Source organism: Daktulosphaira vitifoliae, unplaced genomic scaffold (assembly GCF_025091365.1).
Source record: "Daktulosphaira vitifoliae isolate Bord-2020 unplaced genomic scaffold, ASM2509136v1 Scaffold_3, whole genome shotgun sequence".
Taxonomy (NCBI): Eukaryota; Metazoa; Arthropoda; class Insecta; order Hemiptera; family Phylloxeridae; genus Daktulosphaira; species Daktulosphaira vitifoliae.
The window spans coordinates 33,098,932-33,117,401 of record NW_026099574.1 but is presented as its reverse complement, the minus strand read 5'-3'; the positions used below and the strand labels follow the sequence as shown (position 1 = coordinate 33,117,401).

The 18,470-nt window shown below is 26.0% G+C and overlaps 1 protein-coding gene and 1 long non-coding RNA gene across 6 annotated transcripts; both read left to right on the top strand.

Moving 5' to 3' along the window:
• Positions 1–1,182: 1,182 nt before the first annotated feature.
• On the top strand, positions 1,183–9,941 carry LOC126901745 (uncharacterized). 4 transcript variants are annotated; one of them, XM_050678480.1, is made up of 10 exons: positions 1,186–1,366; positions 4,006–4,035; positions 4,355–4,402; positions 4,938–4,967; positions 5,237–5,266; positions 5,528–5,605; positions 5,808–5,825; positions 6,140–6,160; positions 8,783–8,860; positions 9,565–9,941. In XM_050678480.1, exons 1-10 carry the CDS (start codon positions 1,255–1,257, stop codon positions 9,849–9,851), a joined length of 732 nt encoding a protein of 243 aa, XP_050534437.1. In that variant the 5' UTR covers positions 1,186–1,254; the 3' UTR covers positions 9,852–9,941. The 4 variants fall into 4 exon arrangements, with proteins under 4 accessions (XP_050534440.1, XP_050534438.1, XP_050534439.1 ...); XM_050678481.1 differs by lacking the exons at positions 5,808–5,825; positions 6,140–6,160 and having other exon boundaries at positions 1,184–1,366; XM_050678482.1 differs by lacking the exons at positions 4,938–4,967; positions 5,237–5,266 and having other exon boundaries at positions 1,185–1,366.
• Positions 9,942–13,571: 3,630 nt separating this feature from the next.
• Positions 13,572–16,016, top strand: LOC126901762 (uncharacterized). Of its 2 annotated transcripts, none has more exons than XR_007703101.1 (3): positions 13,572–14,832; positions 14,891–15,608; positions 15,668–16,016. It is a non-coding gene; the product is annotated as an uncharacterized LOC126901762 (long non-coding RNA). The 2 variants fall into 2 exon arrangements; XR_007703102.1 differs by having other exon boundaries at positions 14,891–15,799; positions 15,862–16,016.
• Positions 16,017–18,470: the final 2,454 nt, after the last annotated feature.

The following is an 18,470-nucleotide window of genomic DNA, read 5'->3' as shown; positions in this document are numbered from 1 at the left end:
ATGGTTCTCATTAAAATTTCGAAGATGAAAATTTTTTTGATCCACCCTTATGTTTAGCCATCATTCAATCACTATTTTAAACCCCACTTTGTATTTACATTACATTATTATTTATGTTTTCTACATTTTTCCTTAAAATAAAATATAATTAATTTTATAATTATTTTATTTTTGGCTTATTACAGTGCACCTTTAAACATGTATTAAATTAAAGTTTTTATTGCATAATTTAAGTTAAAAAATTATTCTGAAACCTAATGTTCTACAATTAAAGGGCTTTGAAGTTAAAAGAAAATGTTATTTTGATGTAAAAAACAAACCATTTTATTGTCATAAAAAAATGAATCTGACACCGCTATAATTAATTAAGAATGAATTAAAAAATTAATGAATAACTGATGGTTTAAGTTATATATGATACTATAAAATACCAAAATTAATTTTCTTAACATAATTATTATTTTAAGAGAAATCGAGTGGCTAGCATTAAAAATAATATGCTTATATAAAAAAAAACCAATTTTTTCGTTATATTTTTATTCGGCAATTCCCTATAATACTCCCTTAATAGGAATAAGACCTAAAATTTCAAAAACTATATTTGCGATTATTTTCTTAAGTTACTGAAATAATAAAAAATCTTATTTATTATTCAGGCTGAATAAAACTTTACAATATTGTATTGTTTTTGAGTAAATTTCAGTGACGTGTGCTTAGAATTTTTTCCATAAGGAGGGTCATACAACCAGTTTTTATAACCCACTACGAATTGTATCTAAAATTATTATTGTTATAATTTGTTTTAATCCCTAGCTTCCTATAGGTTATATTGTTTATTTCTCTATTATGGCCACTTAGTATTAATTAGAATCATTTGCTTACACCCCATATAAGTACTAAATCTGGGTGCAAATAAATATTCACGAGCACCTGGATTCATTTTCTGATCATTTCAGAAATAAAACTTTTGAAAAATTTACATTTTTCTATTAATAAAATTTAGTCTTCGAATAAATAGATTTAAATAAACAATTTAATAAATAATAGTATTTTATTATTTATTTGTAATAAATCTTATAGGATTTGATTATTCTTATATTTACTTTTATTTTTTTAGTGTATATTTTTGGAAAGCAAATATTGAGGAATATATACCCATTATTTCTGATAAATAGTGTTGGAAAAATCTTAAACACCCAGACGTGTATTCTATATATTATTCATTAAAACAAAATATTTTCAAACTTATAAAAAATGAATTTAATATGTCAACTATTTATATACTGTTCATTTATTGTGATTCATACCAATGCTGTTTTAGATCTTCAAATTTTAACCGTGGTTGCTCAGAAAATGTCTAGAACAAGTTAGTACTATCTAATTTTTAATAAATATTAAAAAACTGAAACACATTTTTATTAATGCAATTTTGAACAAAACAGAATGTGCAGTGTATATGTATTCCAATATTATATAATTATATTTAATAAATACGTTTTATTTGAATAATATATGATATATAATATATCATATTATTCAAAAGATCAATGTAACTTTTGGATTTAGTATTAATTTTTGAATGTAGAATCCAGTATTGGACATTTTTAAATATTTTTTATACAACCAAATATTTTATATTTAACATAAATTATTAAATATTTAAGAATTATCGAATATTTTTATTATTGAATAATTATCGAATTGTCGGTCATAGCTCTTACATAAAACAATGCTATAAAATAAGTTAACATTAAAATATTTTAATATAAAATATGCATTGTCGTAACTACGGAAAAACACGTCACTAAATTTTCAGTCTTCTTTCAGGAGGATAAAAAAATATTCCATTGTTGTATTCTTATCAAAACATACTATTTCATTTAGATAGTCCAAAAACTCATTTTTATAAGAAGAGCTAGTAATTAAAATGATTTCAGTTTTTCAAACATTTTGACCATATCTTTTAAGTTAATTGACTTATATCGATTTTTATTCGAGAATTAGTTAGGTAAATAATTTTAGAAACCAAAAGTATTATGAAATTGCTTTTAAGATCTCAACCAGACTAAAAATTTGACCATATAAATTAATAACCCAAAAATAACATATATATATATATATTATTTTTAGATAATATTGATTACTAATCATGTTTAAAATTATATTTAAAGTTCAATTGAGGTTTCTCATTAAAGGATAACTTAAAATATTTTTGGATTCTGTAATCATTTTTTTACATTCATAATTAAAAAAAATTTATTTAATATAGATGAACTAATTTTTTAAATATAAGAAAAATTAATTTTTTTTTAAACTTTTTCAAAAAAGAACAAAACAACATAAATTTTCTTTATATTGAAACCTTAGATATTTTCCTTTTATTTGATATCATTTTTTTCAAATCTAACAATTAACCTGCCCACAAGGGGGGATTCAAAGAAGAAATGTTTGCGCATAAATTAAACTTTTTCCACTTAATTTTTGAAAATATTCTGGAAATATTGACACTTTTATATATATCTTATATTAAATCTTATGTAATATATTACACTATGAAAAAAAAATTCGAAATATAAGTCGTCTTCATAGTAAAAATGGTTACCCTATTCAAAAATATGCTATTTTTATGTTAAAATTCTTGGTATTGTATTTTAATTTATTTTAATATACCTGATAAGAGATAACACTGATTTTCATGAATATTATATCAATTAAATTGATATTAATTAAAATGTAGAATATAAAATTGAACTTATTTAAATATTTTTGCTTCTTTTAAGTCGCAAGTTAAGTGACTTTAAAATTTGAAATAGCTTAAATGGCAAATTTTTTCCAACGATAAATGATGAATGGTTGCCGAACCGGTAACAATTATGTCTTCCACGTTTGGGATACTAGATTCATACTCGCGCCTGAGGCAGCGAATTTTGTGCATTTTTTCCTTAATTCTTTTTGAGTTAGAAAAAAATTTACGATTACCGTGACAAAAGCTTATATAATATACTTCAATATAAAATATATTAATATAATAAAAATTTCGAACTTTATTTTGTTTTCATGGTCAAAACGAGTATCAAATTTAATAAAAAAAATACGATTTTTGTAAAAACATTCTTTTTTATATATTTAACTTTATAATTCTATAACTTTTTTAAAAAATGTACGAATCAATACAATTTTTTATGAGTAATACTATTTATATATCTCTTTCATTCGACATACCTTTTTTTAAAAAATGTCCCTTTATACAGAGGTGGTTTAAAACTTAAAATTCGTATAAAAAGTAAAACTTGTTCAACTTATTTTGCTATGAAGAGTAGAATATTTGACATTTATTAAAATAGCTGTTAAATTTTAACCTATTAAAATAATGAAAGTCAAATTAAAAATAAAATTCTGTTTTAAGCAACATTATTTGTAATAGAATATTCGCCCATGTTAGTTGTCAGAGCTTTGATGGACTTTAGATACTACCGTTTTACAAAGGTGCAGAAATCGATGAAGAATCGTATAGTCATGTTACAAACAATTTTGAACCATAATTAATTAAAATACGGTTTGGTTTAGATTGATATATGGCCAGGAACATTTAATTAATAATATTAAAATATTTACATAACTGTAATTATATTGTTAAATGTGTTCGATCCATTTTTTCTTTGTATATTATTATGGTATCAGACAAGCACGTTTGTCCGGTGCGGACCGGTTTCTTGTATTGGATTTATAGTAGTGGTACGATGAACTCGACATCGCAAAGAACGACACGAGCGCCGCCAACATGTCTATACAAAATAAAGTATTATAAACTAAGTTATAAGTTTTGAGTTTTTTATCATTCTTATTAGTTAAACAGTTAATAGTGAACGTATCATACAGTCCACTCTGAAACCGAAATAAAATGTACGTGACTGTATATTTAACTTTTATTATATCATAATGATAATTCACTTAAAATTTTTATTTGATTACACTAATAATAATTAATATTATTATTCATTACAGATGGACTACTTTATAATATTTATCAAACCGGTAAATCAAATAAAATAATAATAGAATACTAATAATAAAAATAATTAAATTAATATTAATGATGGACCAAAAATTATTATATTTCTGTTTGATAAGGCAACAGATAATAAAAATATTTTTATTTTTATTTTTAAAGATTAAATGATTAAAATATTCTTTTTTTAAGCTCAATAAATTATTTTAAGCCCATTAAAAAAAAAAATTTCTTATAAGAACTTGAAAATATGAATCTCATAGCAACACTGAGCTTGAAATATGTTTATATTGTAATACTTAAATATATTGTAATATGCTCTTTTAAAAATTTTGTTACGTTTAGGAAAAGCTGTAGAAGTATTAGCTGATTATTTCGATAATAATACGTATGGTAAGTATCTTATATAATATTATATATTACAGTATTAGTATATAGTATGTATATATACATTTTAGTATTAGTTTGTTTTATTGTCGTATATAGTAATACGACACTAAAAAATATACGTATTTATTTCCATTACTTATTATTTTAAGTAGGAGATGCCATGAAATGCGACGATTTATAACGTTGCAAACTCGTATGTCCTAAGGTATTTGCTAATAATTGTTATCCTCATTAAGTACCTGCTTTTAGCACAAAAATGAGTGTTTGGAACAAATGAGAATTTAATAAAAAAAAAACACATTTTTTGTAAAGCACACAATAAATGTCTCTTAACATGTGATAAATTCACTTAACTTTAAACTGATGTTGGTTATTGTAAAATTAATCTATTGATTTTTTATAAAATTAAAAATTTTTGATAAAAAAGTCATATAAAATTTCATTGCTAATTTTATAGTAATTTAAAAATTGTGTATAGCATTTGATAATGAATTTGAAAATTTATTATACATTTACTTAACTACTCATTTTGTTTTAGATACGATAGTACATTATTTTTTAAGAGAAGGTAATTTTTTATATTATTATCGCTATTATAAATACTATTCCTACTTTTGAGTAAGGTGTGCCTGTGAGATATTTCGCCACAGCTATTTATATTTATCTGAAAATGTTGACACCAATTGTATTGAAATACATATTGTGGTATAATCACATGGGCATTTCAATAAAGTTATTCCCAGACGCAAAATTCTTAGCACGTATTTGTCCGGCACAACAATGTTGTAATTTTAAACAATTAAACACCGTTTTATTCTGAATTATTTATTTTTATAGAATACGATCAATTAACGAGGAATGATAGTGGTAATTACAATTAAAAGTTAAATATTGCGTATCACATAAATTTAATTTTATAAATGTTCAACAATTATGTCCACCGCAAACCTAATCATAACACTACAATAATGTATTTTAAAAATGAATGTTTTTATTTGACATTAGAACGTCAAATAAATATTTTATTAATCTCTGAGATGCTATTGGAAAAATTTTAAATGTAATGCGTGCTTGGTGGAAACTATAACTTCTATTCAAATATTTTATCAAATTAAAAAATGTTTTTAGATGTTCAAGAAATACCACAATCAGAAGAGACATTAGATGCTTACGATATGAAAGAAGAAAAAATTTTTAATGATTACGGTGATTTTGCAATTAAGTTTTTGATCATAATTATTAATATTTGATGGAAAACATACAATTTTAAAATTTTAAATACATCTATGTATTAATAATTGAGTGAATTTGTACTTCTATCACAAATATTTGTTTTAAAAAATAAAATGATACATAAAATTATCTAACTAATTATCTTTTTTAAAATTATTATACATTTTTTTGTTAGCTCTTGAGTGCAATACAAGTTAGTCAATACTGATTTATATATAATCTTGTTATTGTAATACACCCAGAGAAAAACCTCGATCTAGATAATAAATTCATTGTTCAATTTAATAAATATATCATTACTATTGAACCAATGATATATTTATCAATATGATATTTTTTTTTCTTGTCTTGAACAATAATTATTTATAAGAATAGTTATTTTGTTCGTATTAATAAAACATTATCATAAACCCTTGATAAAATTTCTCTATCAATTTTGATTGAGGTTTTTCTTTGGGTGTATGATATAGTTTTAAATTTAAATAATAAAATATTTAAAATTTTCAGGTTTAGGATATAGAGTAAATGGTAAATATGCAAAATAAAAACTAACATTAATTTTTAATTTGGCAAATCTTATTATATAATAGAACAAGGAAAAAAACGCTTTTCTGGGAAAATTACTTAGCGTGCTCGGATTTTCAAAATTTTTTTTTTCCACGAAAGTACTCGGTCACCAGACTCCGGGAAAATTATTGGCGAAGGTCGGAAAATTTTTGCCGCTCGCCCGCGAGCGTTTTAAAATTTCGACCGTTTTCGAGAAAAACGCTCGCTGACGCCAGCGTTTTACGACTTGAGGTTTGAAATTTTCATCAGACCCGCCTAATGACATTCCTCAGATGTGATAAAAAAATCAATTCAATCCGTTCATTTTTCACCGTTTTACGAGCTTTTTTTTTTTTTTAAGTCCACGCGCATGATTGTATTATGCGCAGTGATTCATTTCTGCTGATACGTATTATGAACCTTATTTATATGCTGTATTATGTATTATTATTAGGACACTATTTTGCATTTGCCCTATTTTTATCAAGGAATGTTATATGTTATATATAAATTTCATGACGTTATAATTATTTAAGTTTGTACTTTCATTATAAGAACAGTACTAAGTACAGAGTTAATAATTTTCTTTTTTCTCATATATGATGTATGAGACTATGAGTTTATCTTTTGAATTGGGGTTCATCTATGATAACTATGATGTTCATCGTTAAATCGCAGTTACCAATATATTTATCAAAATTAAATTTTTATTATTATTTTTAATGTTAATTTTAATTTACAGTGTGCCACTTATAATAACCTGCCAAATTGTTTTTTAATTATTCTATAATATAAATACAATTATTTTAATTAGATTATTAATAATTTTTGTGTTAAACAGGGGTGTATTTAATAGAGATTGGCCATTCCTTGAACAAGCGCTATCAATATTTTTTTAGGCAACTTCTAATATATAAGGACCTAATGTCCTTTTTTTTTCATCATTACTTTAATTTTAGCAAAAAAATTTCTATAACATGTTTAACAAAGTAAAAAATATTAAATTTCCTCCTAAAATAATTTTTGAATAGGCCTAAAGGGAATACCTCATTAAGAGGCTTCAACCTTACACCCAATACATTTTACTATATTCTCTTTTTGAATTTTCCTGATTTTAATAATAACATTTTTAGATATAGTTTTCACTGATTCTGAAGTAATATTTTTTCTGAAAAACACTTATCGTGCCCGGCGTAGCCGGGTACTTCTACCGGAATCAGTGGCCTACTTATGATGACTGCCCGAAGAGGCTTATGCGCTGAAGGCGCGTAAGGCTCGAAGGGCCCCGGGTCTGGGGTGGAGCCTAGTCTCAAAGAATTATGTAAAAATAAAAATAATATTATTTTATTTAGTTAGAGGCAACAGAATTAAAATTACACAAAAAACTATACCATAAATAATTAGCTATTTTCATTCCTAGATTTGAAAAAAGAATTAGGATACTGAATACGATTTTATAAATAGTTGAACAATACTGAAATATGAATTAGATATTGTTGTTAATTAACATTTTTACCTATTAAATAATTGACAATTTATCTTAAAATTTCAAAATTGTAACCTTTTCCTTTGAATCTCAAAATTATTAATATTTTAAAAATTACACAACACTGAAGCAAATTAATTTATACAAGTAATGAAATTACATTATTTATTATTCAAAGATTATATAATGGAATAAATTTTTTATAATACATGATAATTAATATCTCTTTTTATAAACCATTATAAATGTGAAGTTTATTGTAAGAAAAAAATTTTCCTAAGGGTATATATTAGAAGTAACTTTNAATATTATTTTATTCAGTTAGAGGCAACAGAATTAAAATTATACAAAAAACTATACCATAAATAATAAGCTATTTTCATTCCTAGATTTGACAAAAGAATTAAGAAACTGAATACAATTTTATAAATAGTTAACCAATACTGAAATATGAATTAGATATTGTTGTTAATTATCATTTTTACCTATTAAATAATTGACAATTTTACTTTGAAACTCAAAATTATTAATATTTTAAAAATTACACTACACTGAAGCAATTTAATTTATGAAAGTAATGAAATGACATTATTTATTATTCAAAGATTATATAATGAAATACATTTTTTTATATGAATAAAATTAAAATTTTTATATTGACTAAGATAATAAATGATAATTTATATTTCTTTTTATAAACCATTATAAATATGAAGTTTATTGTGAGAAAAATTTTTTCCCTAAGGGTAGATTTTAGAAGTAACTTTCGAAGGATAAATAGAAACCAATTATTATTATTTTACTATTTAATGGAGATTGGTTTAAATAAAATGTCCACTCGCTGATATCGAATATCCTATTATTACTTTTCGGTTGTTATTATTTTTAATAGTACATCATGTTGTTATAGTAAAAATAAAACTTGGCTAAACATCACCCCCGTTTCTTACCATTTCTAATTCTTCAAATATTAATATTTTGACCTGTCAACATTTTATTTATACTATTATCTATTTAACAGTCATAATCGTGCAATTATCCAACAATAAATGGACAATCTAAATTTTTTATTTTATTATAAATATTATTTATTCATTTATTTATAATACTTTTTTTAGCGTCATATAACCGAGAAGTTTGGGACCGGAAGATCATCATGGAAAAAATATTTCATAATTACTTCAATTACAAAGTTGGTAAGTTTTGTAGCTATTAATGTTTATAGTAAATTATAGTATTTAGTGGCATTTCCAAGATTTTTTATTTTAATTCACAAAGCATTTGAGCTAAATATTTATATATTTGTTTGATAATTTTTTTATCGTTGCCTTATAATAAAAGAAAGTAGAATACAAAAAACACATTTTCTTTGACGAATTGTTCTATTGAAGAGTACTATTAAACCTGGTAAAAGAATAATAAAAATATTTTAAGCAAGCTAAATAACCTCCAGATAAATGAGTAAAATAAGGATTGAGAATTTCGTTCAATGAAATAGTATAGATAATCGTATAATTTTTAAATACATGACCTTTGAACAATTTCAACCAAATATTTTATTTTGTTATTCAATTGACTAAAAATATATATATAAAAAATTCTAAATTAAAAAACTTAAAAAGAAATTAAAAAGATTCTCAAATAAATTACACTACATACAATGTACCTCGACTAACCTTTCAATAAGTGAAATCAAAACTAATTTAAATATAATTGTTTTAAATATGAACATTAAATTTGAGTGAATGTGCTAATGTTAATGTGTGTTCAGTTATGTGTAGACGTTTCGAACTGATTGCAGAGTTCATCTTCGGAACGACAGTTACCGAAACACCAGCACTAAACTTGAAATCATAAATATAACTTGAAATATACTAAATAATAAATTTTATGGTTTTAGATATGAGTTCTAATCTCATGTGCCAAAACAATGAGAATAAGTTATGTGAAATAATTGCGTTGTTAAGATCTACTCATATATCAGTGAAAATTTTTGAGTTCCAACCCACTTGCGATAACGGTCTATGTAATATCTCTAGATACAATATGCAAGATATTAATCCTTCTGAAAAAATTCTTTTTGGAATTGTCCCAACAATTTTTGTACAGTTAGAAAACAAAACAATCCAAGTCGACACGAGTTCACAAATCAACCTTGGAGTATATAATTTTACTACAAATGAATAAAAATTTAATTTTTAAAAATTATAAGTACCATTTAGTTTTATGTATTAATCGAAATGTCGAAAATATATATATATTAATGCAAAAATAATATTTAAAAGTTATAAGTTAATTGATTACCATTGAACTTATTATCAAGAAATATAGGTATAAGAGTATCTTCATTAAATTTTATTACTTCCTTATCAAAGTCTATGATACTGTTTTGTTGTTCCAAAAAATCATTACCAAGTATTATTAAACAGGATAAGTCTTTCACAACAAATGCTTTAATATGATAATTTATTGATTCAATTTTCAAGGCAATATTTGTTGTTCCTAAAATATTTAATGGTCTATTATCAGGGCCACTTATTTTAAGGTTATAGTGCAATTTGATCTGATTGTGAGGTATCAAAGAATGTGTTATGCAACATATATTTGATCCTGTGTCAATCGTGATAGGTATTTTAATATCATTAAATAAAGCATAAAAATGTATAGCGATAGACATGTGTTTAGTGTGTGTTATTGATAATTATGTGTGGTGCTTTAAAAGGTAAACTATTTCGTTCAGCACCATCGTTTAACCTAGTACTTAGTTTTTTGGAAGTTCTTTACAGCTTAATGCTGTGTATTCAACTAAATTACAAATTTGGCAAATTCTTTGATTATTTTTGAAAAAACAATTTGACGTGTCATGAGAATTTCTATGACATATATTACAATTAAGATTTTTTGAATATTGAGTTTGTTTATTTAAAAGTACTAGAATTATCGTGATAAAAGCGTCGGGCACTCAATATACGAAAAATATGGCACGAAGCACCCACGCTTTTATCACGATAATTCTAATACTTTTCGTTCAATATTGTTTTAAGCTTATTTTAAAAATTATTTTGAACTTTTTAGTTCAATGTGCTTTAAAAGCGTGTTTTTTAGTTTTTTTAAACTATATTTATTTTTAATTTTTAGTTTTATGTTATGATAGTAGTTACTATCAATATCATGGTTGTAACGGGTAACGGGAATACAGGGTTCGATTCCGGGGAGGGAGTCTGAGAAACGGCTACCACATCCAAGGAAATCAGCAGTCGCGCAACGTGGAGGTAGTGACGAAAAATGACGATACGGGAATCATACCCCGTAATCGGAATGAATACACCATATATCTCTTAATGAGAATAAAGCGTATAAATATATAAGTTTTAATAGTAATTAGAATATATATATACATGTAAAGGGACTTAGGTACGTAAACGTATCATGCATGAGGTATAGCCGTGTTTTGTGGGCGGGAGGAACATTATACACGAGGCATATACGGCGGCAGAGGCGTCGGCTGTAGGAATATATAATCTTCGCATAATATCGCGGCACTTTTGCTGGCGTCGACGACGCGATGTCCGGCGTGATCCTCAGGCGTCAAAATATTAGCAGCGTAGATGACAACAGTGCGCGAGTGCGGATCGGTTTGTTGACGTTGTCACCTTGACAACGAGAAGAAGACTATTAACGGCGGGACGTCGTCGGCCGTGCGGCACTTGCTGGACTTTGCACTACGGCGTAAAACGACGCGGGGCTGTGTCAATTACAATAAAAATTTGTTATATATATATATAATTGATGACACGCGCGCGTCTACGGGTTGAAAAATACGATTTTCAATTTTCAATACGAATTTTTTTCAATTTTTGAGAGTAATGTCTTCGACTAGATACGATTTGTGATCTTTTGACGTATCATTGAAAGAAATCGGTTCGGTGAGAGCTGAGATAAAGTGGTAACAGACACAAAAAAAAAAAACACATCTTAGTAAAACCAATACCTTCTCAGCTTCGCATCGAAGCTAAAAATCTAATGGACTCAGATCAGGAGATCTTGGAGGCCATTCAATGAATCCTCCACGTCCAATCCATCTATCTTCAAAAGTCTCATTTAAAAATCTTCTCACATCTAAGCTAAAATGAGCTGGAGCACCGTCCTGCTGGTACCAAATATTAGTGAGATCATCAAAACTGATAGCTTTAATTGCTGGAACAATTTGGTTTCTTAACAATTCTTTATATTTAGAGCTATTTAAGTTATTTTCTATGAAGAATGGTCCAACTATTCTGTAATTAAATATCCCAGCCCATACATTCAACTTCTCTGGATATTGTGTGTGGGCTTTTATAAACCAATGAGGGTTCTCATCAGCCCAATAAACTGAATTATGTCGATTTATGTTGCCATTAAGAAAAAAAGTAGCTTCAACAGAAAATACAATATTTNAAGTAGCTTCATCAGAAAATACAATATTTTTTGTAAAAAAACTATTTCCATTATATTTTTCCAATATTGTTTCACAAAATGTTACTCTTCTTTCATAATCATCATATTTTAAGCTCTGTACCAAATTGACTTTATATGGATGATAATCTGCATTGTGTAAAATATTAAACACTGATCCTATACTTAAATTCTTATCCTTCGAAATTGCTCGAATTGAGGTATGTGGATTCTCAACAACAGTCTCTATAACTTTACATGACACATCTAATGTTACTACCGAGGTAGGACGGCCAGACCTATTCCTATCTGTAACTATCTTTTCGTTCCAAAATTTGTTATGGGTTTTAAATACTGTACCAACCGAAATAGGAGCTCTATGACAATTTTGTTCATTAAAAAGTGTACAGGCTTGTCTCATTGTACGTTTTTTATCTCCAAATCCAATATAAATAAATAATTATNTATCTCCAAATCCAATATAAATCAATAATTGTATACGTTCATATACTGATAACTTTCCCATAGTTATTCACAAGCTAGATAATAGAAAATAATTATTTTTATGAACATATTTAAAATATTATACTCTTACTAACTTTGATTTGAAATTCCAAAAATGAAGAATGACTTAAATTCAAAAGAATTTTTTTATTTCATAGATTAGCAAATTTATTCAACATTTTTAATCGGTAATACAAAACATAATATTAGAAAATTATTAAAAAAAGACAATTATTAATTTTTCACAAAATAAAACCAGTTCTGTTTTTAGAAAATTATCAAATTCCTTTAAATGTTGATCATCCAGTTTTGTTGTATACATTTTTTTATTTCTTTAAATAACTTTATAGAAATAATGGATGATAAATTATTAACATCCATAATAAATGTGAAAAAAATTTCTATGATTTTAAATTGAATTGAAGTAAACTTCAGAATAGTAAATTCCAACTCCTAACATGTAAAATAAATTATTATTTATTTAAATAAAGTGATTGGAGGTTGAACATTTATAAATACAAATCAAAACAAAAATTGAATTGTAGATTAATTATAATTAAAAAGATGTGTTGAAAACTTTATTATGGAGTAGAACTATATACATTGTATTATCAGTTAAAATTCCAAAATTAGTAATGAAAAATTTATTACAAGTCTTATGTTTAAAAATGTATAAAAATAAATGTTGAACAGAATTTTTTTTATTACTTAAAAATTAAGCTGATCCATTTACTTATCTTAACAATATTTAACATTCAAAATTAATATGGTAATCATTATTTTTTTATATCTTGCATATTTTAGGTAAATTTGTACATTATTAGCATTGATAAATAAATTATTTAAAAAATATTATAAATAAAATTAGTTTAGTTCATTCTTCTTAATTCGTATTAATTTTATTTCTAAACTGCCATAATAATTTTGGCTAAATTTTCTATTTTAAAATACATTAATAGGGTAATATAGAGAGAGCTAGGCCCCCCCGCCTCACCCACTCACCTTCCTTGCGGCGGAGGAAGTGTACGGGGGGATTAAATCTAACGTAAACTAACCTAATGTAATGGTGGGGGAGAACGATGAAACCCAACGTAAACTAACATAATGCAATGGGAGGACGAAACCTTACGTAAACTACTCTATAGGTGGGGGGTGGGAGAGAATTAAACCCAATGTTTTCTAAGAATTTTATCATAGGCTACCAGACGCTTAGGTAAGCATATTTCCAACATCAAAGGTATCGTAATATTATATCGCTCATAAGCGTCTGTAATTTTATATGAGAACAATTGCGTTGCTGTCTGTGTGTTATTAATATTAAATGTACAAATAATTTCTAAGAATTTTATTGTCGGCTATCAGACTCTTAGGTGATCATGTTTCCAACATCAAATGTACAAGTAATGCCTAAGAATTTTATCATCTGCTACCAGACGCTTAGGTAAGCATATTTCCAACATCAAAGGTACCACCGTACAGTAACAATGATTGTCGTATGTATTTTATACAATATTTTAAACATTACTCTACTGATCCATAAAACATTGCTATATCACATATATCGTTAAACGAACGCCGCCGCCTCACACCGCCCACCATCCGTCCGGACTGGTAGAGAATAGGTGTAGCTAAATATGCTTCTAAAATTAGACGTTAAATAGAAATTATGATAAATATTTTTATAAGAACATTGCTATAATCGGTTACCAGACGCTTAGGTAAGCATAGTTCCAACATCAAAGGTACCACCGTTCAGTAACAATGATTATCGTATGTATTTTATGAGAAAATATGTCACCACTGGTGGTGTTTCACGCCTACGCATTTTATTCTTTACTATACCATCAAATGTACAGCTATAATTTCTAAGAATTCTATCATCGACTACCAGACGCTTAGGTAATCATATTTCCTCATATTATCTAGAAGTGATAAAAGAAAAATACGAAACTTGTAACTTGCTATCAATGCAGAGTAAAGAAATCAATAAAAAAGCAAAGGATATGGTGATAAATAAGTTTTATTTGTTACCTGAAAATTTAGTCTATTCAATTGTAAAAACCATTAATACGTCGTTATTACCAAAGACGTCGATGGTATTGTATAATGAAATAATCACATTCGATTACAAATGCATAGTGAAGCGTATATGGGAGAAATTCGTAGTGGATTTTAATAATCAAACAAATCAGAATATTTTAAACACAATGAATAATTGTGCAGTGAACGGGTAAATATTTATTTCTATTTTAAAATTATTAAGCGTTAAACTATGTATGTTATTTTAGAAATAATACCAATTTATATCAATCAAAGTATCAATGAGATAACGACAATGATGAAGAGTATCCTAATAACGGTGTAATGCATTCATTTGAACAAATTGAAAAAATGGGGATGCTGAAACGATATTTTTGATTTTATGGATGAAAAAATTGCAGTAATAATGGAGAAAAAAAATCCTGAAAACATTTGAATGTGTCATTTGTAAAAATGTTGTTTATGAAAATAAAATAAAAATTATTATAATCTCATACTTGTTGATTATTTTATAGTGATCTCAAATGATAATTTCTCACGATGCATAATATTTTAAAAATAAAAATTAAACGATAACAGATAGAACGATGATTAAATATCTAATAGACTTTTACTTCATGTAAAATGGAAGTGACACAGTTAGCATTTAAATAAAGTGCAATCAGCAAATTTCAAAACCGTTAATCATCTCTTGTAACCCACTCCAGCAAATATTTTGAAAGTGTCAATAAATTTTCATCCAATCGCAGAGTAATTAAAAATGATAAATCATCATTTTAAAAATCATGCTATAAAATTGAACGAGAGTCTGTGTGATCACAGTCATCGAGTAAAAGGGTATAAGCGAAGAATTTTTAAAAATTACTACATAATATGAAAACTGAACCGCTGTCTCCAGTACTTGGTGAATACGAATTTGCTAATATTCTAAATAATATAAAAATTTAACAATTTTCACAAGATATGGTAAGTCATTTTTAAATCTCTATGTATGTTTTGTTAATTCAATTACTCTATTTTCACAGTCTCAAGAATTATTGCCTGATATTTGGAGTATGGTTGATTATTACATAAATATCGAAAATCGACCACAGCCCAACCCAATCCAATATTCCATGATTGACGCAGAACAAAATCAAACTCAGATTCATGATAAGGTATGTGTTTAATATATATTTTTTTTTTTTATAATTTTATTATGATTTAATTATAATTATAGAATCAATTGTATAAAGACGGCGCTTGTATTCATTCCGGTTCACATTCGTAATATATATTATATTATTATAGGTGATCATATTTCCATTATCAAAGGTATTACTATACTATAACACTCATAAGCATTTGTATTTTATGAAAATAATTACGATGCCGTCTGTGTATAATTATAGTATAGTAATACCTTTGATAATGGAAATATGATCACGTANTTGGAAATATGCTTACCTAAGCGTCTGGTAGCAGATGATAAAATTCTTAGGCATTACTTGTACATTTGATGTTGGAAACATGATCACCTAAGAGTCTGATAGCCGACAATAAAATTCTTAGAAATTATTTGTACATTTAATATTAATAACACACAGACAGCAACGCAATTGTTCTCATATAAAATAACAGACGCTTATGATCATTATATTACAATTATACCTTTGATGTCGGAAATATGCTTACCTAAGCGTCTGGTAGCCGATGATAAAATTCTTAGAAATTATAATGTCATAACGCCAAACGTTGTCATTGTTCTCATAAAATTCATACGATAATAATCATTACTGTATGGTGACATCTTTAATATTGGGAAATATGCTTACCTAAGCGTCTGGTAGTCGATGATAAAATTCTTAGAAATTATTTATACATTCAATGTGAGAAATATGCTTACCTAAGCGTCTGGTTTACGTTGGGTTTCATCCTCTCCCCCCCCCGCATTAGGTTTGTTTACATAAGGTTTCGTCCTCCCATTGCATTATGTTAGTTTACGTTGGGTTTCATCGTTCTCCCCCACCATTACATTAGGTTAGTTTACGTTAGATTTAATCCCCCCGTACACTTCCTCCACCGCAAGGAAGGTGAGTGGGTGAGGCGGGGGGGCCTAGCTCTCTCTATATTACCCTACTTACATTCTTTCATATTATTATGTTTTTTTATTAATGGTTCATATGTGAATATTTAGCATTATTACTTGGATTCTAAATAGTTTTATAAAATTTTTTACTACCAATAGTTTTATTTTTATTTTGAACTCAATACTTCAAAAAACATGCTCAACTTGATATTTTCTTTACAATAAAAATTAAATTATATTTATATTGAGTTATATTTTAATGCTGATTTTTTTAGAGTGCTTACTTAATAATTGATATCAGCTTTAGAGAATGTATCAATTTTTTAAAATAACTATTGATTTTTATTTTCATTTTTCATTTTAAATATAAATGTAAAATGATAAGTAATTGTTTAATCATAAAAATTGTTTTCTGTTACTAATATTANAAATGTAATGTAACTCGAAAAATATTTGTTTAAATGAAAAAATATACGATACTTTTTTTATTTATAATTGTCTTTTAAACAACTTTTGTACGAAACTTTTTTTTGTAAGTTAAATATTTTTTGAGAAAGTTAAAAAAAGCTCATATTTTGTTGTTAAAAAGTTAGAGCATTATTAAGTTAAAAATATAAAAAAAAATTATTGTACAAAAATCGTAATTTTTTATTAACTTTGATGTCAACTTTCACCACGAAGACAAGTCATGAGGTCAAATTTTTTTTTTTCAAATTAAAGTATATTACATAAGCTTCAATTTAAGATATATATAAAAGTGTCAGATCTTCCGGAACACTTTCAAAAGTTAAGTTGAAAAAGTTCTACTTTCTACATGCATTTTTTATATTTGAAGCCCCCCCATATATAGGGAAATAGTCTGATTTAAAAAAAAAGTATATCCAATGAAAGATGTATATAAATACTACTTCTCATGAAAAAATTGTATTGATCCATACATTTTTTAAAAAGTTATAGCACTTTAAAGTAAAAAATGTAAATTATAAAATCGAAAATTTTCACACAAAAATAGCATTCGGTAGCCGTTTTCACCATGAAGACAAGTCCAGAGGTCAAATTTTTTTTTTTCAAATTAAAGTATATTACATAAGCTTTAATTTAAGATATATATAAAAGTGTCAGACCTTCCGGAACACTTTCAAAAGTTAAGTTGAAAAAGTTCTACTTTCTATATGCATTTTTTATATTTGAAGCCCCCCCATATATAGGGAAATAGTCTGATTTAAAAAAAAAGTATATCCAATGAAAGATGTATATAAATACTACTTCTCATGAAAAAATTGTATTGATCCATACATTTTTTAAAAAGTTATAGCACTTTAAAGTAAAAAATGTAAATTATAAAATCTACAATTTTCACACAAAAATAGCATTCGGTAGCCGTTTTCACCATGAAGACAAGTCCAGAGGTCAAATTTTTTTTTTTCAAATTAAAGTATATTACATTAGCTTTAATTTAAGGTATATATAAAATTGTCAGTCTTTCCGGAACATTTTCAAAAGTTAAGTTGAAAAAGTTAATTTTTTGTAAAAAAGTTACCATTTCGAAACCCCATCCTGTGGGCTGTTAAAGGGTCAAATGTTCACAAAAATATATAAAATGATAGGTAATTATCTAAGGTATCTATAAAAAAAAAAATTATATTGATTCGATCATTTTTAAAAAAGTTATGGCAATTTTAAGTAAAAAAAATTGAAAAAATATCGAAAATTAGCGATTTTTAAATTTGTAATTTTTTGGGGGATTTCCCCCGTTTACG

What these genes read in the sequence shown, in the direction of transcription:
- LOC126901745 (XM_050678480.1), top strand. Translation starts at nt 1,255, where the DNA reads ATGAATTTAATATGTCAACTATTTATATACTGTTCATTTATTGTGATT. An exon ending in TCAGAAAATGTCTAGAACAA is followed by an intron (nt 1,367 to 4,005) that starts GTTAGTACTATC and finishes TATTCATTACAG; the next exon opens with ATGGACTACTTTATAATATT. An exon ending in TTATAATATTTATCAAACCG is followed by an intron (nt 4,036 to 4,354) that starts GTAAATCAAATA and finishes TGTTACGTTTAG; the next exon opens with GAAAAGCTGTAGAAGTATTA.